General features: G+C 48.4%; 4 protein-coding genes across 8 annotated transcripts; 2 read left to right on the top strand and 2 right to left on the bottom strand.

Moving 5' to 3' along the window:
• The first annotated feature begins 673 nt into the window (after positions 1-673).
• On the top strand, positions 674-1953 carry LOC108097238 (protein bcn92). The gene is made up of 3 exons (XM_017199412.2): positions 674-932; positions 989-1109; positions 1593-1953. Exons 1-3 carry the CDS (start codon positions 853-855, stop codon positions 1668-1670), a joined length of 279 nt encoding a protein of 92 aa, XP_017054901.1. The 5' UTR covers positions 674-852; the 3' UTR covers positions 1671-1953.
• Positions 1884-5180, bottom strand: LOC108097237 (6-phosphogluconate dehydrogenase, decarboxylating). Its single transcript, XM_017199410.1, has 3 exons — positions 5045-5180; positions 4750-4973; positions 1884-3309 (listed from the first exon to the last, which is right to left on the bottom strand). The coding sequence occupies exons 1-3, from the start codon at positions 5107-5109 to the stop codon at positions 2096-2098; spliced, it is 1503 nt and encodes a 500-aa protein (XP_017054899.1). The 5' UTR covers positions 5110-5180; the 3' UTR covers positions 1884-2095.
• A 316-nt stretch (positions 5181-5496) lies between these two features.
• LOC108097236 (D-2-hydroxyglutarate dehydrogenase, mitochondrial) lies at positions 5497-14037 on the bottom strand. 5 transcript variants are annotated; one of them, XM_017199409.1, is made up of 5 exons: positions 13956-14037; positions 7254-7495; positions 7042-7183; positions 6245-6938; positions 5497-6174 (listed from the first exon to the last, which is right to left on the bottom strand). In XM_017199409.1, exons 2-5 carry the CDS (start codon positions 7443-7445, stop codon positions 5601-5603), a joined length of 1602 nt encoding a protein of 533 aa, XP_017054898.1. In that variant the 5' UTR covers positions 7446-7495; positions 13956-14037; the 3' UTR covers positions 5497-5600. The 5 variants fall into 5 exon arrangements, with proteins under 5 accessions (XP_017054898.1, XP_017054896.1, XP_017054894.1 ...); XM_017199407.1 differs by lacking the exon at positions 13956-14037 and adding an exon at positions 8664-8743; XM_017199405.1 differs by lacking the exon at positions 13956-14037 and adding an exon at positions 8611-8739.
• LOC108097235 (polyhomeotic-proximal chromatin protein-like) lies at positions 13232-22590 on the top strand. Its single transcript, XM_017199404.2, has 5 exons — positions 13232-14027; positions 16987-18821; positions 18889-19351; positions 19409-21267; positions 21328-22590. Exons 1-5 carry the CDS (start codon positions 13993-13995, stop codon positions 22086-22088), a joined length of 4953 nt encoding a protein of 1650 aa, XP_017054893.2. The 5' UTR covers positions 13232-13992; the 3' UTR covers positions 22089-22590.
• Positions 22591-23462: the final 872 nt, after the last annotated feature.

Genomic DNA, 23462 nt, shown 5'->3' on the forward strand with positions numbered 1-23462 from the left:
AAACCCGCGCAAGTGAAAACACTTTGATAAGCGAAAGTATTTTTACATGGAATTGAGTTATTATTTTGAGATGTAAATATTGTTTTAAACAAATTACTGATACACAGCTAGCCAGACCTATCTGGCTTAACAAACTTTATTAATATTAAGGTAGAAGAACGAAATAAACTTGTATTTAACAGCGTAAAACTCTGGCACTCACGCACGTGACAAGAAAAATACCGCAATCAGCTGTTTCCTTTTATAATTAATTTTTTTGGGTGTTTTAAACTATAATATATTGATCTTGCAATAAGTTTCTGATCTATTTAAAAATTGTTTTTAGATTTGTATCCCTTGATTGGGTGCAAAATACAATCGCAAGCAAAAGTAAGTTATCAAATTCCCAGTTCAAATAACCCGCGCAAGTGAAAACACTTTGATAAGCGAAAGTATTTTTACATGGAATTGAGTTATTATTTTGAGATGTAAATATGTATTGTTTTAAACAAATTACTGATACACAGCTAGCCAGACCTATCTGGCTTAACAAACTTTATTAATATTAAGGTAGAAGAACGAAATAAACTTGTATTTAACAGCGTAAAACTCTGGCACTCACGCACGTGACAAGAAAAATACCGCAATCAGCTGTTTCTGGTATTCTGGCGGCGGGTAAGCCAGTATTTTCCCGCTTTCCGCATGTAATTCTTTATGTCATCAGGCGGTCCAATTGGCAACGCAACAACCCCCTGAAAAGGCCGTGTCGCAACCAGGGTCAACAACAAAACACCGGCCCCACCACTCTTCACATAAAAGGCACTCAAATCTCCGGGAAACCCGCCTGCTCTGCTCCATTCGGTCACTATCAGGATGTCGACGCGTCGCCAGGCGATCTCATTGTACAGGAATCTCCTGCGCGAATCGGAGAAGCTGCCCTCCTACAACTTCAGGTAAAAGTTGTGAAATAAACAGAGCAACGAGTGTCTATTATTTCTCGACTTTCCAGGATGTACGCTGTCCGCAAAATTAGGGACACATTCCGTGCGAACAGGAGCATCCGGGACTTCGGGGAGATTGATCGGCAAATGGCCGCGGGGCAGCAGAATCTGGAGCTGATTCGTCGCCAGGTGAGTGGCTCTATCTTGGGTTTCACCTGGCTTTATCAGCAGTCTTGGGTGACCACACGTACAGCTAGTTAGTTAGCTAGTTAGACCCGATATCATGTTAGGCCCTTTGATCATTTGTCTCTAAAAAGAGTCGTCGCTTTTGAAGATAACAGAATAAACATATATTTATACAGATATATATTTGTAGATGTCGAGTAGCTCCTTACCTATTGGTTTTTCTCCTAACGCACTTGCCGTATTTTGTTTTTGACTTATATTTCCCAAGTGTTGTGACCTCAACTCTATCACATATATGTACTTATTTATAAGTGTTATCATATCATAGATCGCAATGGAGAGAAGGGAACTCATCCCCATTACCTTGCCCCAGCTGGCTGGCTAAGGTGGTGAATAAACACCTAGGCAATTAGAAAGCGAAAGTCACCATTCGGCCCCTTTTGCTTATCAGTGGTCAAGTTTATTAACCCCATTGAATGCCGGCAGGTGATCATCGGCCACCTGTACAGCGCTGACAAGCTGGTCATAGAGAACAAGAAGACCCTGAAGCCCTCGGACGACTGAGGGAATGCGAGCGAGGAGCGAGAAGCGATAAGCGGTAGCTGAGGACAGTACAATAGCAGGGAAGGATCGGAAGCAGGCGCAGGAGGAGGAGGAGGCACCTTCACGCAAAGACACAACTCGAAAGACTCGACCCACACACAAAACACCACATACTTAGTTGATTCTATACACCCGCTGCACTTTGCATCCATCAAAACCAACGAACCGAAATCATTTGCTAGCAAGAACACCAATTTAATGTTATGTTTAACAACAAATATGAAATTATATATACGTACATATATATTAATGTTATGATTAGGTACTAAGTACTCAGGAAAAAAAAAAATCTAAGACACCGGCGCCTCTGACATGGAATGTGGGCGGAAGAGCGGAGTGGACAGGGGACAGAAGATAGAAGACAGGGGAAGTGGGAAGTGGGCCACCTACGCCTGGTAGGTGCTGGCGGACACGTTGCCGCCGGTGCCCGTCCAGTTTGTGTGGTGGAACTGGCCCTCCTGGCCGAGCAGCTCGTAGGTGTGGGCCCCGAAGTAGTCCCGCTGGGCCTGCAGCAGGTTGGCGGGCAGCTTGGCCGTCCGGTAGCCGTCGTAGAAGCTGAGCGCGGTGGACAGGGCCGGCACGGGGATGCCCCAGCGGAAGGCGTTGGCCACCACCTCGCGCCACGAGTCCTGGCCGCGCTCGATGGCCTGCCTGAAGAAGTCGTCGAGCAGCAGGTTCGAGAGCTGCGGCTGCGCGGTGTACGCGTCCTTGATGTTGCCCAGGAAGACGCTGCGGATGATGCAGCCGCCGCGCCACATCAGCGCGATGCCGCCGTAGTTGAGCCGCCACTTGTTCTCGCTGGCCGCCTCGCGCATCAGCATGAAGCCCTGGGCGTAGGACACGATCTTGGCGCAGTACAGGGCGTGCTTGATGTCGTCGAGGAACTTGGTCAGGTTGGCCACCTGCGCCTTGGTCGACGGTCCCTTTAGCGAGCCGCTGGCTCGGACGCGCTCGTCCTTGAGGGCGGACAGGCAGCGCGAGAAGACAGCCTCGCCGATCAGCGTGACGGGCACTCCGTACTGCAGGGCGGCGATGGCAGTCCACTTGCCGGTGCCCTTCTGGCCGGCGGTGTCGCGGATCCGCTCCAGCAGGTGCCCCTTCGCGTCCTTGTACTTGAGGATGTCGCGCGTGATCTCGATGAGGAAGGAGTCCAGCTCGGCGGCGTTCCACTTGCCGAACTCGGCGGCCATCTGGTCGGCGGTCAGGCCCAGGCTCTGCATGATGTGGTAGGCCTCGCAGATCAGCTGCATGTCGCCGTACTCGATGCCGTTGTGCACCATCTTGACGAAGTGGCCGGCGCCCCCGTCGCCCACCCACTCGCAGCAGGGCTCGCCGTCGGCCTTGGCGCAGATCGCCTGGAAGATGGGTCGGATGAGGGGCCAGGCCGCCTCGTGGCCCCCGGGCATCAGCGAGGGTCCGTGGCGGGCGCCCTCCTCGCCGCCACTCACGCCGGAGCCGACGTAGAGCAGGCCCAGCTTGGCCAGCTCGTCGCAGCGGCGGGACGTGTCCTGGTACTCGGAGTTGCCGCCATCGATGATCACGTCGCCGGCGGACAGCAGTGGCACCAGCTGCTGGATGAAGTCGTCCACAGCACTACCGGCTGCAATTGGGGAAGGGGAGATCTTGTTTAGAGGGTAGGTGAAAACAGTCTGGGAATATCTTGTAGTGCGCTATTTCTGCCTTGGGATGCCTATCAAAATGTTTTCTGCTTAAATTATAACACCATTATCAATGTTTTCCAGTAGTAAAACACAGCCAGATGCAGTAATTACCCGAAGAAATCAGCGATTTAGTCAGAAAGTAGAGCGTGCCAATAGACAAGGTCGATTGCTTCTGGTTGCTTTTGGAAAGTCACTGTGTTTTGCTTTGGAGGTCACCGTGAGGCGTCCTTTGTGCCGGTAAGTACTTCTCCACCGCAGTGGAGCCCGATAAGGCCAACGAGCAGCGGCGATAATGGCATTGATCTATCTATCTAGCGGTCGCACACCAGCGGCCAAAAGTGAAAGGTAATCCGAGGGTTTAGTAAGTAATAGTAATAAATTGAAATAAACAAATTCTACACAGCCACTTTACAATTAGTACATAAGGTGGTATCCTTGCTTTCAATAAACCTTCTGAAAGTTCACGCGACTTTCCACGCAACTTTTGAGTTTGAATTTTAACACGAAAGAACTTAGATCTAGAATCTAGATTGTAGCTACGCATATGCCCCGCACTGTGTATAAGGCGATCCGCAGACGGATGAATGAATCACTGGCTTGGCAACTTGAAGGGAAGGTCACCGGGACAAATGATCATGTGGACAGAAGAGTGGATTTCGGCTAGGCCAATCCGAGGAAATTCCCTTGAAAATCGGGCCATTCTGTATGACCTATAATGAATGTCATAGATTTCTCTCTCTCTCTCTCTCTCAAACAAAAACACAACAACACGCTACGTATGTAGGTAGGAAGGTACGAGATAAGCCGGGAACGCCAACTAGAGGTGAGTGGAATTTCGAACGCGTCTGGGTGATGAAACGGTGGGTGGCGTGGAAAGCACCGCAAATGTGCGAACATAAAGTCGATAATGATCTTTCGTAAGTTTAACTTTAACCTTTGACCGAAAAAAAACCATCTTTCTTTTACGTTCTAATTTAGAATATATAGATTCTCCCCGTTTTGAATACTGCTCCAGTGAAGCACGCTTTTCTCTCGTGTTCCTCCTTTGCTTATAACAACCGCCCAAAAAAAACTGTCATCTCTAACTTCGTGTCAAGAACAACAACAAAGCCAAGCTTTGAATTCGAGTTGCGAATGAGTGATCTTACTGTTGTTCTCGCCTTTCACCTGTTAATCCTCTCTTCTCCTTTTGCACCTTGCAATGGAGACCGCAATAATCGTCTGAATTGATGACATTGCTTTGACTTCCACTTGCACTCACACTCGACACACATGTAAAGCCGACTGACTAACACCGATAAACGGGAGCGCGATCGCTTACAACAGCAGGTTTTAGGTTTTTTTCGTGTATATTCGGGTTTTTGGAATTTGCAACTCACCCTTGACCAGCAGCATGACCTTGCGGGGGGTTTTCAGCTTGGAGACCATGTCCTTGAGCGAGTCGGCGCCAATCACGTTTGTTCCTTTGGCCTCGTTGGCCAAAAACTCCTTGACCTTGGCCACCGTGCGGTTATAGGCACACACCACGAACCCCTTCTCATCCATGTTGAGGATCAGGTTCTGGCCCATGACGGCCAGTCCGATGAGTGCAATGTCCGCTTGTCTATAACAGTTTTTTGTTAGCCATTAGAAAACACGAAAACCAAAAGCAAAGGTCCTTTTCCTTTAACTCACCCGCTCATGGTTTGTATGCTTGTTGTGCTAGAGTCTGTCTCCGTTTGCCGCGATTGGCACTCCATTCCGATGGGGAAATTTGTTTCCGAAATGCTCTAGCCCCAACCGCGAAGTCACACTAAAAAATCCAGCTCTGGCCCCAAAACCTGCTCTTCAACCTAGCGGAGCATTGGTTGGGGCCCTAGATTGATATTGGGCTCGCCGATCGATGGTTTCAGCGAAGAAGTGTTGATAACTGCTAAAAGCCACTGAGCTTTTTGTCGCGCTGCTCCCTCAACCAGTGGGGCCCTGCCTTTGTGCTTTCCTATTCCGAGTGCTTTGGCTTAAGCATAGTATACCACTAGGCAACGGAACGAGATGAAAGCTTAGACAGGGTGTTCTACGATCCTGAGGAGTCCACAATTCACTGAGAATTCTTTGCAGTTTGGTTATAAAAAGTGAATCCTACTCTGTTTAGAGTTTTAAACTAGATCTGATGCACTTTATTACTGACACACATATGGAAATTACAAAAAAAATCTCAATCGTAAAACTAGCGATTATTAGAGCCCGGACTTCAGTTGAGCACCTTGTAGGGATTGAGGATGCCGTTGGGGTCCAGCAGCTTCTTCATGTCGCGCATGTAGCCGATGGCCACCGGGTCCTTGGAGTAGTGCAGGTAGTCCTTCTTGAGGAACCCGATCCCGTGCTCGGCGCTGATGCTGCCCCTCAGCTTGGAGGTGTACTCGTAGACGAAGGGCTCCACCCGCTTGTGGATCTCGTCGGTGAACTGCTCGCAGGAGACGTTCAGGTGCAGGTTGGAGTCGCCCAGGTGGCCGTAGCCGCAGACCACCGTCGCCAGGGGGCCGCAGCGCTCCCGCATCACGTCCACGATGCCGTAGAAGTCGCGCAGCGGCAGCGAGATGTCGTACTTGAAGCAGAAGCTCTTCTCGATCAGCCCCAGGGGGACCATCTCGCGGATCTTCCAGATCTCCTGCACCTTGCCGGGGTCCCCGGTGACGGTGCCGTCCTGGATCTCGCCGCGCTCCATGCCGTCGCCGATGAACTGGTTGATCTTCTCCTCGTCGTGATCGCCGTTGCTGCCCGACGTCTCGATCAGCATGTAGAAGGGGAAGCCCGAGATGGGGGAGCTGTTGGGATGGATGGAGGATGGATGCATGAGATGGGGTTAGCTGTTCCCAGGACCCAGGACTCCCTTACTTGAGGAACTTGAACTGCTCGAGGGCGGTGTTCAGAGCGCGCTCGTCAATCAGCTCGCAGGAGCTGAGGATCTCGCCCAGGTTGCGCTTGGCACTGACGAAGGTCTTCAGCACGTCGTCGAAGGAGTTCAGCCCGATGAAGGCCACGTTGACCGCCCGCGAGGAGTGCGGGCAGAGCATCGAGAGCTTGGTGACCACGCCCAGCGTGCCCTCGGACCCGATGAACAAGTGCTTCATGTGGTAGCCGGTGTTGTCCTTCTTGAAGTTGGACATCAGGTCCAGGACCTGGCCCGTGCCCAGCACCGCCTCCACGCCCAGCACGGAGCCGTGCAGGTTGCCGTAGCGCACCACGCGCACGCCGCCCGCGTTGGTGGACACGTTGCCCCCGATGTGGCAGCTCGCCTTGGCGCCCAGGTCCAGGGGCACCGTCAGGCCCGCCTCCCTGGCCCGCTGGTCGAAGTTCTCGAGGATGCAGCCCGCCTCCACGACGGCGATGCCGGTCACCTCGTCCACGGAGAGCACCTTGTTGAGCCGCGCCAGCGAGAGCACGATCTCGTCGCAGATGGGCACGGAGCCGCCCACCAGGCCCGTGTTGCCTCCCTGGGGCACCACCGCCAGCCTGCGCTCGTTGCAGTACTTCAGGACGGCGGCCACCTCGGCGGTGCTGCCGGGCTTCAGGACCAGCTTGCTGTTGCCTGCAGGTGAGTCAAGTGGAGTTGGTACAACTTTGCGACCGATTGGAGGAGAGGGAGATCCTCTCCACAAAAAGGAGCTCTGAAGCTACTATGGTTAACCCACCGCGAATCCTCTTGAGGAAGCAGATGTTGTACCCCTCCAGGTCCTCGGTGAGGACGAAGTTCTTGCCCAGGAGCTGCTCGAAGTGGGCCACGTCCTTGTCGGTCAAAGTGGCGTAGTTGCCGCGCTGCACATTGTCCGTGATCTGAATTGGGGGATCAGATGGGAGGTTGCCAAGTTAGGGTCTGCTCTCAGGATAGGAGTCGCCAACTCACCTCGGTGAGTTCCGGAATCGCCGCCCCACTGCCCGCCATCGTGCGCACAGTGAGCATGGTGGACAGGATGTGTGAGGTGCCCCCGGAGGGGTGGGCTGCCAGCGAGGAGGGGGTGGCTCGCCGCATCCAGGTGGTGGTGGTGGCCCCGGCGCTGGCCAATCTGCGCACTTGCAGCAGCTGCTGGAATCTCATCGTGGAGGGTGTTTGCTAAGGGTCGATCAGGCTGTTATACGTATGACAGTCTGGAGCAGAGACAGAGAGGCACAAGAGAGTTTATAATTGAAGCTGCTTGATAAATAACTGTAAATAATTCAAGGTGGACTTTAGTGAGCGTTTAATTGGGTCTTTTTCGATCGCTGCCCCCGATTAAAAGGAACCCCAGACCGCAGACCGCAGACCGCCGGACTTCCCCGGGAACTGGGATGCCTATCGAGTTATCACGCCACTAACCATCCACTCCACTCAACAATCTTCTCCTCGTCGCGGACCGTATCGCACTGATAGCAGAGCCCCCAGGAAACCGAACTTTTCCACTAGACCTCTCGGAGCTCCAAATCTGTACCGTCATATACGCCATACATGCGGCCTTATCAGCCGATTCCCATCCATTGCGCGTGCATAGAAAATTAGCATACTCATTTAGGACCACGCACACACAGAAACCGAAACCGAAACAGAAACCGTAGTCCGGATTTGAGCTGGTTTGGGAAGTGCAATCCACAACCCGCGAAGTCAAGATCTTTATGAGGCCTTACGGCTTATCGCCGGCAGGTAAATCTCACCATAAAACCATTTGGTCGGGATGGGCAGGCAGTATGGACGGCTCTACCTGGAGCATCCGCAACGCTGGGCATGGATAGGTGGATTAGCCGCTGGGACAGGAATGGTGCAGCGGAATTGGGAAATTTCTGAAGGGGATCCGTTAGAATAGGGGAAGAATTTAAATGTTTCCATTCAACCCATCCCTGGAGAGCTTAAAACCGTTGCTGACTTGCTCTCTCCGCCGACTCTTTCTCTAGTTATTACGTCAAACGCGTGTTGTTTATGCACAACCAAAGATAATAAACAACATATGTAAGCATGTGCATACAGTTAACAGGTAGCTGATAAGCGCGAAGCGCTGTCGTACAAATGTAAGCCCCTGTGTAAAATTAATGTCATCGGGCGTTCGTCAATGTCGTCGTAAGTTAATCAAACGCTGAACGAGGATTCTTTATTTGCATATCCCCAAAAACAGCAGCCACAGTTTTGTTGCCCACACATCTATAAACACATTCACACGCGAGAGCCGCACGCGCCACTTTCTCACTCTCGAAACTATGGAAACCGAAAAGAGAAAATAAACCAAACCACTCACAGTTTTTACTGTTGTTTTTACTGATGCTAGCCAGCTGAGGATATCGCTTTTACCTATAGACACTCCTTTCAAGAAACTTTTGCTCAGAACAGAGTGTAAATAGCAACCACAACAAACCGCGACTAAAATGCGAAACGCAAAAAGGGGGCAAACTATTTAGCTGAGAGATAAGATGAGCCCCACACCATATGATCGTTGAGCGAAAGCTCCCCTACAGAAAAGAGCAAACGAGCTTTACGGTTTAACGATAGAAGAGAGCAAAATGTAAAAAACATGTATGTATTTATTGAAGCACGACTTTTTTTACATAACAAGTATTTATCTACAATATTGATAGCTGAAATCTCTTTTATCAAATAGTATAAGCTTGGTAAAGAAGGAACCAAAAATAAAAGAAAACACTTTATTTTTTATGGGTTTAGAAAGAAAAATATTTTTTGTAAGTGTGCAAATCTATATTTAAAGTAAAAAATGTTATAGTATAATGCAAATAAATGGTTAGGATAGATATTCTCTAGTTTATACAGTCTAGTTTTTGAAATTCTTAACTAGTTAATAGTTTGCTAACAAATTATAAAAAAATATGTACCATTTTGTTTTTCCATAACGACTGTTATACTGCCACTCATATTCACCACACATTCACACAGGCCAAGCCCACTCAAATTGCCCCCACCCTTGCCACGCAGAATACAATTGTCCCTTTCTCCCTTGCTGTGTGAACAATAGTGCTATCCCTGTTGCACTCACAAGTCTATTAAAAAACAACAACAACTTATTTTGGTGGTGCGCCCATTGTTTACTCATTTCGATCTTCCGTCGGCATTTTGTATTGTCATTTAGCAGAGACTGACTTCTCGGTACCCGTTTCTATAGGCATTATGTTTGTTGTTGAACCCGGGGCAAAATGGAGAACATAGAATTGAAACTAAAGTAGAGAAAAAAACGGGAAAATTAGAAATGCTTGGATGTACAACTCATGAATGCTTGATTCTTTGGTATATTTGTAGTTTACACAAGCATTAACAGTTTTTTATATTGGTCACTAAATGGTATAGATAATTTTTACTGCCGTTTAAAGTCAAAATAAATATAGAACTAAAACTGAAAAAATCAATTTTAAATGGCAAAGACGAGTTATAAGTTTAAAAATGGCAAAATGGATGTGAACTTTGGTTTTCATCATAAAATCAATGATCAGCAAAATCGAAACGTTTGCTGTCTGTTTTTACCTGCATTTAAAATATTAACCAGTAAAAAAAATAGTTTTTGTTTTATTTCGACAATTATAATAGTGTCTATTAAGGTATTAAATTTAAAATTAATTTTTTTCAAAATAGAAAATAAAAATTGCTAAATTATTTGTACAAATTTATGTTTTTCTCAGAGTTATAAATAAAGTGGTATTGTTTATAATAATATTATTATAGTGTTCAAATTTGACATTATTTTGTTGGGCTCATTAAGACATTTTAATAATAAAATCTAACACATTTTTAAAAATTGTCCTTCAAAATTCAAGATCCTTGTATGTTTTTTTCTCTGTACTTAAAACTAGGACTAGCCAAAAAGTATTTCATTGTTTGAACATTTTACCAATTTAACCTAAAAACAATTTAACAATCAAAACAAGTTTCTTAGAAAAATATGGCAGATAAGCAGCGAATAACGTGTTAAAATGATGTTGTGGATGTGTTTAGTGATAAAAGGCATTGATAGATTGAGAAGGGAGTACTATGGGTAGTACTGACCACCTAAAACTTCTGAAGGTGGGTGGTTACCCACCTGGAAAAAGAGATAAAAACCTTGAAGTGAGCTCAAAAACTCACGGAACATGTGAAAACTTATCACAAATGAAAACAAATTGGAGTTAGTTTGGGGAAATATGAAAAGTTCGGTGAAAAATTACTTGAGATCAGCCTTGGATTATTCATTTCTTTCTAGAGGAAACGGATAAGCTTGATTTCAGTGGCGGATACACTTCTGAAAAAAGGTGCTTCACTTGAATGCGTCCGACTCCTTAGAAAACGCGTGAACGGAGTGAGCTGGCGTGAAACCTGCGTGTTACAGCGTGTCGCCAGTCCTTCCTTGCCCCACTTCTTCCCTTGTCTATCGCTTCTCCTATCTCTTCGCCCAAATTTGTGTTTCTAACTGTAAATGCATTCCAATGGCAACAATGCAATGAGAGAAACGAAAAAATAGAAGACAAAATGGAATTCCCCATTTAGATTAAAATTAATTAATTTATTTGTACAGTGTGTTTTGAATAAAACTGCGTATAATTTTTGATTATTTGCCACCTGCTACTTGCATTATTTAAAAAAAAAATTATGATGATAATAATAATTCATTTACTTCCTGCTACCTTTTTTGATATGTGGTCAGAATATACACTGTGAGTCTTTAACGACCAAAAGGACGCCCAATACATATTATCCAACTACAAACTCCGAGCACAATAAGTTGACAGGTCAATTAGGTACACCGAAAGGACAATGGCAAAAACAACGCACAGGGGTTAAGAAAAAATAATGAAGTTGTTTCGATAATAAAGGAACTAGGGGAACTAGAAACTGAGGAGCAAAAACACCAGGGGTTTAATGGGGGTTTACTCTATAGTTCTCCAATAGAATGTTAAATGTCCATTCAAGTGAAGGGTTAAGCCAGCACTGAAAATATATTTTACTATCTCGTTGGATTAACTCTTATCATGTCAGGTTTGAAATATTGGTTCCAGTTGTAAATACCAATTTTACATTTAATATGCTCATATTCTGATATTATGATTTTTTAAGGATGATCTGTTTAGCGATCCATTATCATTTTTGGCCACGCCTTTAAACAATAAAACGCTGCCGACGTCGCTGCATTTGTTAGGGCATGCATTGCGTTTGCAATGAAAACAACCTTACCCCCGCATATTCAGATTCACCCAATTTAACAAAAATGGAGAAAAATTCTGACAATTGCCCAACAGGAAAGACATATGTACACATATGTATATGTAAGCGTGTGTCTATTACAAGGAGGGAGGGAGAGGCACACACATACAAACATTTATACAATTGTTAATGCTCCAGAGCGAGAGGCAACATTAGGGAAAAGCACGCGCAAAGCAATTTACGCTCATTAAGCATTTCTTATTTTTGAATTGCAAGAACACACATACAGTCTCACAACTACCTATTTCGCTCGCTCACATCCCATTCGCCCCAACAACAAGAAGGCAATAAGTGGGGGGCAATTAATTGAAGCGGAGACGACGGCAAGAAGAAGAGCGCATGCTCGACTTGTGGTACAGTCGAGCGTGCAAAGAAGAGACGAACAAAAGTAACGGCAAAGGAGGAGGGCCTCAACTAAAATGAAAAAAGTTAACCAAAAAACGAAAAATACAAATACCAAATTGAACCCACACACACCAGAAGAGAAAAAAACAAGGGCAACAGTGAGAGATAAAGCACTGTAATGAGCATAAAAATAATATGGCGGCAGGAAAAAAAAGAAACGAGACAAAACGAAATATTGTCGAACGCAAAACAACAACAACAACGACAATCGGAATGATGGCATTTGTGGGGCTCTGTTGGTGGAGGAGACGTAGGGGAAGAGAGTAAGGCGACAAGAGCCCGAAGCAACACACCCATACCGACACAGGGAGGTACAAAATGAAAAATGAAACGGCAGCGAGGCACAGTGGGACAAGAGTTGGCGAATACTGCAAATAATTTGAGCAGTATATTTACATAGTACATACTTAAATATTTCAATAGATTTTTGAATTAATCATTAATTTTGTTATCTTTATTGGCTGAACAGTTTTGTTAATAACATTCTTTAAAAAACACTTCCGAAAAATAAACTCACTTAGCTTAGTAAGCTAAAAACTATACCCAGACAGTATTATGCCACTGTTCCCACGCTTAACACAGCAATATCAAAAAAATATGGATAACATGCCACTGTTTCGCAAAGTGAATGAAAAAAGCATTTCGATCTGCCTCTGCGCATACGCTACGCCTCCCCTTTCTTCCCCTTCCTCTTTGGCCGTCTGTTTCCGACAAGCACAACTAATAATAAAGAAAAGCCGATCCGATCCGACCCTATGCAAAAAAGAAGGAAGGGAGAAAAGAGAAAGAATGTAGAGAAGGCCCAGGTAGGCCGGCGCTGCGGTGGTTGAACGAAAAAAAGAAGATGAAGTATAGCAACAATCGGGCGGTAGACATTCGAGTGTACAGACACAGAAAACTGGATTCGGTCGCGTTTATTTCTCAAGGGAAGGGGACAAAGTCGGGGTGGTTGAGACCCACACGCACACACATGCCCGCCAGCTGTACCCTCGATTTCTGTTTTTTTTTTCTCGTTTAGCTGTGTCCGCTGACTGCTGTCGTTTCATTCCAACCCCAAGCAAAGATAGGGCGTCCCACTCGCACGCGCTCTCCGGCACGGGCCGCCATTAGTGCCATTGCACTCGCACCCATCCATTTCGGTATAGAGAAAAGTTATTAGTCGGAGAAACGGGTTCGTTCATGCCCAGCTGCCTCACACACACACTCACACACTCCCGACACATGCGCACTTCATTTTGTTTCCGACTGCGGCCGTAGAGTTGCCGCTGGGGCGCGCGGTTCATTTCGAAAATAAACTTGGCGGCGTGCGGTTCTTGCGCTCTGCGTTCGCGTTCGTGTCGTGCATGTGTAATTCATAGAGAAAAGTCTTGCGCCGACGCGATACACACACTTGATACCGTGTATTGTTTTGTTTTTTTTTTTAAGTGCTTAGGGCACCGTTAATTAGTTGATGCAGATGCTCATGAAATAATAAAGTGATGCCGCGTCACAGTAAAAACCCTTGTAGGCGAACTGTCGCTGGCGACGTAAGCAGTGGAAAGAAAACGAAAACAAGCGTCTAGAGTTGTCGTTACGCCTTTTTTTATGTAAGATCGCGTGCACAGGTGCTTAATCCCTACACTGAAAAAAGTGATTGCAGCTGCGGGGAGAGAGTGGAAGTGACTGTGAGTGGAGTTTATACTAATTACTACTGGCCGTGCACAAAACACTAATTTACACGCAAGCACATACACATACACATACACACTGAGACTTTCGTCGGATTCGTATTCGTTTTTGTGTACATTTTGTTGTCTTGCGTTCCACGTATATATTTGTTGTTGCCTGTATGTTTAAACTCATTGCCTCTACATATGTGTGTGTTTTGTGTTTTTTAATGTACACTACATCAAAAGGAAAACAAGCATAGTCTAAAAAGAAAGCGCGATGCCAATAAAAACGACAACAAGTATTTTCGCCGCCGCTGAAAACAGAACACCACCGCCGACGCATGCATACCTTTAATTTATTACACATATTGTTTTTATTTTAAATAATGGATCGTCGTGCATTGAAGTTTATGCAAAAAAGGTATTTTTTGTTTGGTTTCGTTTAATTTATGTTTTTTTTTGTTTTTTTGTATTGCTGACATGTGTTTTGCCTGCAATTGCACTCGCGATTTTTGTGTTCTCTTGTTGGGTCATGAATATCGATTGTTTATTTCCCGGACCGAGACACTTTAATCAGTATTATCATAAAACTGCAGTGGAAAATATTCTCTGTTCTGGTGGCTTCATAAAACGCCTTCGACTGTCGGCCAAACATACAAAAAAGAGAAGATAAAATTCACAAGACCCAAAACGAGTTTCCCCCTTACCAGCCCTGCCTCGCTCCGCTCTTCCGACACACGCCCCCTGTAGTGCGGTGTTGTAGCATTGTTGACAACGAATTTTGCAATACATGCCTTTGTCCGTGTGTTTATGCGTCGGCTGGTAGTGGATGATTTCCCCCCTTCTCTGGATCCTACAAACTCCCCGGGCAACATTGAAAGAAACAAAAGTAGTGTGCTAAAAGGTAACAGTTTTTGTTGCTATTAAAAAATGCATGCGGCAACCCTGGTCGCTCTCTTATTCTAGTTCTCTCTCTGTGACTGCAAAAATAAACAACGATTTTGTTTAAAACAGGGCTGCCGACTTCCGTAAAAAAACAAATTAAACATGTTTGTGTAAAAAATCATATATAAAGTAATTACGCTTGACGGAGAGAAGATATTTTTTTCCATTTATAGCAGAAAGTAAAACTTGCCGATTAAGGAATTATAAATTCGAACAATAAACTTATGTTAGAAATAATGATTTTAGTGTTGGAGTATGACAGCAGAGAATATGTTAATTTCATGCATTTACGTTTAACTTTAAAAAACATTTTTGTTGACAATTGACAACTCTGCCTACACCTACGCTACACGAAGTGTGTGAGATTTTGAACGTGTATGTTGAGTTGCCATCATTTTATTTCATTTACTCGCATTTGTTTTTTTTTATTGCAAAACCCGTTTGTATATCAATCAATATGCTGACTTGCCAATGCCACCCTCCTACTCGCTCCCTCGCATTTTGCACGCCTGATTCCAGTGGAACTGAGGTTTGATTTGAATTCCAGCTCCACTTCGCCCCTCTCATTTGAGCGCATGCTCTCCGTCTGAGTGTGTGCTTGTTTCCCCCGCATTGTTTTCATTTCTGCTGCTACCGCCTTCCCCCTGGTTGCAACCAAACTGTTGTAATAGGCTCTCACACACAAACTCACGAACGTTAAGTTAAAAACCAGTCTTTCTTTTTCTCAAGAGGTTTATCACCACGGGTAGCTGGGATCTTAACTTGCACACTGACAGACGCACACTCACCACCCTGTGGCGAGAAATCCACCCCTATATACCACCCACCATCCCTTTCCTTCTTTTTTGACCTTTTCTGTTTGAGGGTAGCAGCGAGCAGCGATATGAGGGCTACCCCAAAATGCTTTTACCGGCTTTTATATCCCATTTCAGTTGTTCTCCTGCTCTTGTTATCCCTTCTCCCTTTTATGCTCTTGCATTTTATGGGTCTCGCGGGCTTTTTTGCTGAAACAAGAAGGGGTAGGGGGACTTCAGACTGTTCGGGGCATCACAGCTGAGTTCAAAAGAATAGGGAACAAGTCGTGTTGTTATTTCTAAACAAGGATCGCTTAAGGTTCTACAAAAAATACTTTTCCTATTCATTTTTACAATTATAAATTGAAATATGTATATATTCTGTTTAGTTCAACTATTAAGTTAACTTTTCGCACGCACTTAAAATATGTGACAGTTAAAATGCATCTTATATATCTAAAAAGTAAGCCTCTGCAAAAAATATTAGTATTTATTTTTGTTATAACCTTTTTTCTGGTAATCCTACTTTTTCGACCGCAGTTGTGTGAAACACTAACCATTTTAAGTTACTCCCAACTGTCAGCATTTTTAGCATTTCGGTGGAAAGGTCCATGAACTTTGCCTGTAATTCGCAACGGCATTATTTTCTTTTTTCAATAATACCAATCGCTGCCATCTGCGTGGCTGCATTAGTTTCCCTGTTTGTTGTCAAAAAGAAAAAAGAAAAACAAATACGGCTGCGATACTTCACATGGAAATTTTGAAACCCATAGATAAAGATCGATGTGATGGCTGTCCGTCCGCTCCTTTATTTTCCTTCAATGCGATACAGATGCGAGAGACCTTTCCGCATTTTCATTGCCGTACTCAAAGGGCGGGTACGGAAAGGCATACAAAAGTAGAAGAAAACCTTCGTATATCTACCTAAAAGTAAACCATCGAAAAATGTTTCCCACAACTTTTTGGCGAGATTATTTTGAGGGGAAACGGTTAAAAATTTAAAATTTTGGGACTGTAAAATCAAATTAATAAGTAATTAAGAAATGTGTTGCTTTTGTGTGAGTGTATGTATAAAACATATTTAATCTGCAAGATCCGTACCATTTTGGTTTGTTTGCTTTCCCGCGTTTATTTCTGCCACTCTCAAGCCGTCACATCGTTAATATTTGCCTTGTAAATATGTTTATTAAATAAGAGCCTTCTTATTTGCTAGATCCAGCCTTACACATTTTCGAATAACTAAGCACAGGTTGTAGTATTTGCAGAGTAGCCAGAGAGGTTTAGTTTAAAACAAATATAATACCTTATGTATGTCTTGATTTTACTTTTCTGTGTCGTGTTTTAAACCTCATTGTTTTAAGTCCTTGCAAAGCCTGTATGTAGTGAAGTAGTTTAAGGTAATGAGCCACCTTCCCAGCCTGATTTTGTATTAGCTTAAAATGTGATATGCGACAACCTGTTTGCACTGGCTTGTTGTTGTTTGCCTCGAGGACAAGAGAGGACCATTAGGAACACGGCTCTCCTAGCTTGTTTGTGTGTGGTCCAAGTTGCTTCACCAGGAGTGTTTTTCTTTTTTTTTGGTTTCCTTTTTTTTAAGCAAATGTTTACCGATCTCTGAACTCCTCTTTGTTGATCCCGCAGAGCGGAAACTGAAAGAGACACCACCACACCATTGAGCACCACAGCCACCCAGGGGATACCAGCATCGGGCATTGCAACAAGCGGCACTCTTCCCCTGAAGGACAACTCCAACATCCGCGAGAAGCCGCTGCATCACAGCCACAACCACAACAACAACAACAACAACAGCTCCCAGCAGCATCCTCACCAGCAGCAACCACAGCAGCAGGCCGGCGGCAAGCAGCTCGAGCGGCCACTGAAGTGCCTGGAAACGCTCGCCCAGAAGGCGGGCATCACCTTCGACGAGAAATACGATGTGGCCAGTCCCCCCCATCCCGGCATTACTCAGCAGCAGGCGACTCCAGGCTCAGGAACGGGATCAGGAACGGGATCAGGAACGGGATCGGGATCAGGCACAGTCACACCCACAAGCCACCGCCACGGAACTCCGCCCACTGCTCGCAGGAACACCCCATCCACCCCGTGCAGGCCAAGTGCACCTAGCACCCCCAGCACACCGAACTCCTCGAACCCAAACCCAATCCCAAGCCAGAACTCCATCTCCAACGTCCTCGCCCGCCACACCAGCCTCACGCTGGAGAAGGCGCAGAATCCCGGCCAGCAGGTGGCGGCCACCGCCACGGTGCCGCTGCAGATCTCCCAGGAGCAGCTGCAGCAGTTCTACGCCAGTCCGTACGGCATCCAGGTGAAACAGGAGTTCCCCACGCACACGGCTGCCGGAGGAGGAGCCGAGCTAAAGCATGCCACCAACCTCCTGGATGTGCAGCAGCAGCTGCAGCTGCAACAGCAGCTATCCGAGGCGAGTGGCGGAGGCGCAGCCCCGGGCGCCTCCGGCGGAGCACCTAGTCCGGCCAACTCGCAGCAGAGCCAGCAGCAGCAGCACTCCACCGCCATCAGCACCATGTCGCCAATGCAGTTGGCGGCGGCCACCAGCGGAGTGGGCGGGGACTGGACGCAGGGCAGGACGGTGCAGCTGATGCAGCCGTCGGCCGGCTTCTTGTACCCGCAGATGATCGTGTCGGGCAACCTGCTGCACCCAGGCGGCCTGGGCCAGCCGCCCATCCAGGTGATCACAGCCGGCAAGCCCTTCCAGGGCAATGGCCCCCAGATGCTCACCACCACGACGCAGAACGCCAAGCAGATGATCGGGAGCCAGGCGGGGTTCGCCAGCGGCAACTACACAACCTGCATTCCGTCTAACCAACACCAGTCGCCCCAGACACTGCTCATCTCGCCGGTGAACGTCATCTCGCACTCGCCGCAGCAGCAGCAGAACCTGCTGCAGTCGATGGCCGCCGCCGCCCAGCAGCAGCAGCTGACCCAGCAGCAACAGCAGCAGCTCACGCAGCAGCAGCAGCAGCTCACTCAGCAGCAACAGCAGCAGCAGCAGCAGCTGACAGCTGCGCTGGCGAAGGTGGGGGTGGACGCGCAGGGCAAGCTGGCCCAGAAAGTGGTCCAGAAGGTGACCACCACCAGCAGCACTGTGCAGGCGGCCTCGGGACCAGGATCCGCTGGGGCGGCTCAGGCCCAGCAGGTGCAGCAGGTCCAGCAGCAGCAGCAGCAGACCACCCAGACCACTCAGCAATGTGTCCAGGTCTCGCAGTCGACGTTGCCAGTGGGAGCAGTGGGAGTGGGCGCCCAGTCCGTCCAAACGGCCCAGCTCCTGAATGCCGGACAGGCGCAGCAAATGCAGATCCCCTGGTTCTGGCAGAACGCAGGTGGCCTCCAGCCCTTCGGCTCGAACCAGATCATCCTGCGCAACCAGCCGGACGGGACACAGGGCATGTTCATCCAACAGCAGCCAACCACGCAGACCCTGCAGACGCAGCAAAATCGTAAGAAACCCCATAAATTATCTATCATTACAAGGGAAGTAATTTGAATTTGAATGTTCCGACACAGAGATCATCCAGTGCAATGTGACCCAAACGCCCACCAAGGCCCGCACCCAACTGGATGCACTGGCTCCCAAGCAGCAACAGCAGCAGCCGCAGCAGACGGGGAGCACCAACCAGACGCAGCAGCAGCAGCAACAGCAGCAACAGCTGGCCGTGGCCACCGCCCAGTTGCAGCAGCAACAGCTCACGGCAGCAGCTCTGCAGCGACCAGGAGCCCCGATGATGCCCCACAACGGCACCCAGGTGCGTCCGGCCAGCTCCGTGTCCACACAGACGGCCCAGAACCAGAGTCTGCTCAAGGCCAAGATGCGCAACAAGCAGCAGCCGGTGCGCCCCGCTCTGCCAACCCTGAAAACCGAGAATGGCCAGGTGGCGGGTCAGAACAAGGTAGTGGGTCACCTGACCACAGTGCAGCAGCAGCAGCAGGCGACGAATCTCCAGCAGGTGGTCAATGCGGCGGGCAACAAGTGAGTGCATTCCATGTAATTCTGGTGATTAAACTAACTATTTACTGACCTCCGCAGAATGGTTGTGATGAGCACGACGGGCACGCCCATCACCCTCCAGAACGGGCAGACCCTCCATGCGGCGGGAGTGGATAAACAGCAGCAGCAGCTGCAGCTGATCCAGAAGCAGCAAATCCTACAGCAACAAATGTTCCAGCAGCAGATTGCTGCCATCCAGATGCAGCAGCAGGCGGCAGCCCAGGCCCAACAGCAGCAGCAGCAGCAAGTGACCCAGCAGCAGCAGCAGCAAGTGAACGCCCAGCAGCAGCAACAGGCGCAACAACAGCAACAGCAAAGGGAGCAGCAGCAGCAGCAACAGCAAGTAGCCCAGGCGCAAGTGCAGCACCAGCAGCAGCAGCAGGCGCTGGCCAACGCCACTCAGCAGATCCTGCAGGGGGCGCCCAACCCCTTCATCACGTCCCACCAGCAGCAGCAGCAGCAGCTCCAGCACCAGCTGATCCAGCAGCAGCTGCAACAACAGGCGCAGGCGCAGGTGCAAGCCCAGGTCCAGGCGCAGGCGCAGCAGCAGCAACAGCAGCGCGAGCAGCAGCAGAACATCATCCAGCAGATTGTGGTGCAGTCGGGCGGGACGACCGCCCAGCAGCAGCAGGCTCAGCAGCAATCCGGACAGCTGCAGCTGAGTAGCGTGCCATTTTCGGTGTCTTCGGTGTCCACGACGACGCCAGCCGGGATAGCCACTTCCAGTGCCCTGCAGGCTGCCCTCTCTGCCTCCGGCACCCTCTTCCAGACCCCCAAGTCCGCCAGCTCCTGCAGCTCCTCCCTGCCTACCAGCGGAGTGGTCACAATTACGAACCAGAGCAGCACTCCGCTGGTCACCAGCAGCACTGTGGCCACTCTGCAGCAGGCGCAGGCACAGGCCCAAGCTCAGCTGCATCAGCAGCAGCAGCAGCAGCTGATCACCGCCACCTTAGCCGCCGCCACTCAACAGCAGCAGCAGCAGGGGCCACCTTCACTCACCCCGACCACGCCCTCGCCCTCCACCAATCCCATCCTGGCCATGACCTCGATGATGAACGCCACGGTGGGTCACCTGGCCACTGCTCCGCCCGTGACTGTGTCTGTGACCAGCACCGCAGTCACTCCGTCGCCGGGTCAGCTGGTCACGCTCAGCAGTGCCAGCAGCGTAGGAGGAGGAGGAGGAGTGGGAGTGGGAGGCTTCCCTGCCACGCCCTCCAAGGAAACACCTCCGAAGGGGCCGACTGCCACCCTGGTGCCCATTGACTCGCCCATGACGCCAGTAGCAGCACACGACTCCTGCAGCACGGCCAAGTCCTCCACTCCCGCCACCGCCAGTGCGTCCAGCAGCTCAGTGGAGGCCAGCAGCTCCACGAGCGATGCTCTGCCCAACGGAGAGGCGACGGACCGGGCCTCCACGCCCTCGAAGGTCGCCGTCACTCCGACGAGCAAGCAGAGCAGCGCGGTGCAGCCGACCAGCAGCACCAACAGCACTCCCAACAGTGCTGCTGGCAAGGAGGAGCCCAAGGGTCTCCAGTCAGTCTCCGCCAGTTGCACGTCCGCAGCAGCGACGCCAACCACGACAACGGTTAGCGGGATCAACGGGATTGGCCAAGGGATTGGGACCAAGACGACAGCGAGCACCACCGTAACGACCGGCACCACCGCTAACACGACTACCGCGACCTGCAGCAGCACTTCGTCCACGACCAGCAGCATCACGACCACCAGCACCACCACTACGACGACGAGCAACAACGGGGCCAAGGATCTGCCCAAGGCGATGATCAAGCCGAATGTCCTCACCCACGTCATAGACGGCTTCATCATCCAGGAGGCCAACGAGCCTTTCCCCGTCACCAGGCAGCGATATGCGGACAAGGACAGCGATGAGCCGCCGAGTGAGTATTCATGCCACGCCCACTACGAAGTGATCTTATCCTCGCATTGCTCTTTTGCAGAGAAAAAGGCGGCCATGCAGATGCAGGAGGACCTCAAGCCGGGTGGAATGGCGTCGGCTCCAGCCTCGGACATGGTTGCGTGCGACCAGTGCGGGAAACTGGAGCACAAGGCGAAGCTCAAGAGGAAGCGCTACTGCTCGCCGGCTTGTGCCAGGCAGGCGAAGAACGGAATCGGAGGGGAAGCAGGGGAGACCAACGGCCTGGGGACGGGCGGAATCGTTGGCGTGGACGCCATGGCGCTGGTGGACAAGCTGGACGAAGCCATGGCCGAGGAGAAGATGCAGACGGAAGCCCTGCAGGCGATGTCCGAAGGAAATGCCACTCCCGCTCAGCTGGCACCCACTGAGGTGGCTCCCATGCCACTGCCTGTGCTGGCGGCCATTCCAGTCGCTCCGTGTGCGCTGCCTCTGGCATTGCCGCTTCCGATCTCCGCGATCTCTGGGATCCCTGCCCCTGCAGCTGCTGCTCCTGCGGTGGCGGCCACGTCCTCGAGTGTCAACGGAACAGACCGTCCGCCCATCAGCGGCTGGAGTGTGGAGGAGGTCAGCAACTTCATCCGGGAGCTGCCTGGGTGCCAGGACTACGTGGACGACTTCGTCCAGCAGGAGATCGACGGCCAGGCGCTGCTGCTGCTCAAGGAGAACCACCTGGTGAACGCCATGGGCATGAAGTTGGGCCCAGCCCTCAAGATCGTGGCCAAGGTGGAGTCCATGAAGGAGGTTCCGCCGCCCGGAGAGCCCAAGGACGCCGGAGCGCAGTAGCAGCAGCTGGAGCGCGAAGAGCCGCAGAAGATGATCTCCTAACCGATCACTGGACCTGGTCCAACCACGGCCACCACGCCGGGGGAATCTGATTCAATCGGGTTCAGTTGTAAAGCCGCCATCCGCACCAGGCCAGTGGAGTGTACATACTTTCAGATAGTTCGCTTTTAAGCACCCAAACAAAGATTTAATTGGAAATAAGAAGCCCCAAAGTCAGATGCGAGTGGAGTTAGTACGGCTGCAATGTTTTAATTGGGCTGCCAGCGAATGTTATAAACGGAAAGATACAGTTAGGCTAAGTTTAGAGTGTAACTAGTATTTTAAAACTCTTACATAATAAATAGTTTTAGCCAGTATTTGCCAATAAGAATACGCAGTAAATTATAACTTTTTCTAACAATTTTTGTAGTGCCAGACTTAAGCTTATTTTTTCAAAATTTTTTTTTGCTATTGCTAAACATTCAAAATTCAATGTTTAGTGTTTAATAAAAGTGGAAACAAAGATTGGTGGTTTTATTTACAAGTTGGGGGCTTCGAGTTACTAAAACAGTAATTTTATACTCGAAACATGAACTAAATTCCAGCATTGACATAAATCGATCTGTGTCCATCGGGAAACCCGTCGTTAATTCCACACGTTAAGAGCCTCAAGTGGAATTTGTGATAAATAATAAAATAAAGAAATGAAATATTTGTTGTATTCGCTGCGCCATTTTTAGTCATCCGAGGGCTATGATTTTTTTTACCTCCTGCTTTTTGTCTTAGTTTAAGGGTTCTAGAATCATGTTAGCTATATTAATGAGGTCGATATAAACTTTTTCAAAATCACGCTAGTTTAGCTGCAAAGTCGTCAATAATGGTACAGAAACCAATTATATCTCTTTAAAATTATTATTATTATTATTATTTCGAATGTTCTGACGACATTTTTCTAAGGAAACAGTTTCGTTCTTGCTGCGATTTTGGAGCAAAATGCTGTGATCCTATAAAAAAGTTGGTTTTTGACGTCGAAAGGAGTTTTTAGCGACGTGAGTTTTATATCAAAAATTAAGAAATCTTAGAAGAACAGCAAATCAAAATAAGAAATGCAACTAGCATACTCGTATTCATACGAGAAGTATGATCGATTGTCGAGTTTTTTAATCTCATTTTTAAGCGATAAATAGATAAAGAAAAAGAAAGAAAGCCATCCCTGTTAGGAAACCTTGCAATACCATTTTTCGAGGGAAAAAGCCAGGTGCCGTTGAGCCAAATCGAAATAATAGCCAAGAATATGGAGACGTACATTCCACCAAGAAAAAACCTTTTCTAAAAATTTAATAACCGTCACTTAGAGTCCAACAAGTGCCGTCGAATATTTGTGCCTAACGATTC

This window comes from Drosophila ficusphila, unplaced genomic scaffold (genome assembly GCF_018152265.1).
Source record: "Drosophila ficusphila isolate 14025-0441.05 unplaced genomic scaffold, ASM1815226v1 contig_198, whole genome shotgun sequence".
In the NCBI taxonomy this organism is placed as follows: domain Eukaryota; kingdom Metazoa; phylum Arthropoda; class Insecta; order Diptera; family Drosophilidae; genus Drosophila; species Drosophila ficusphila.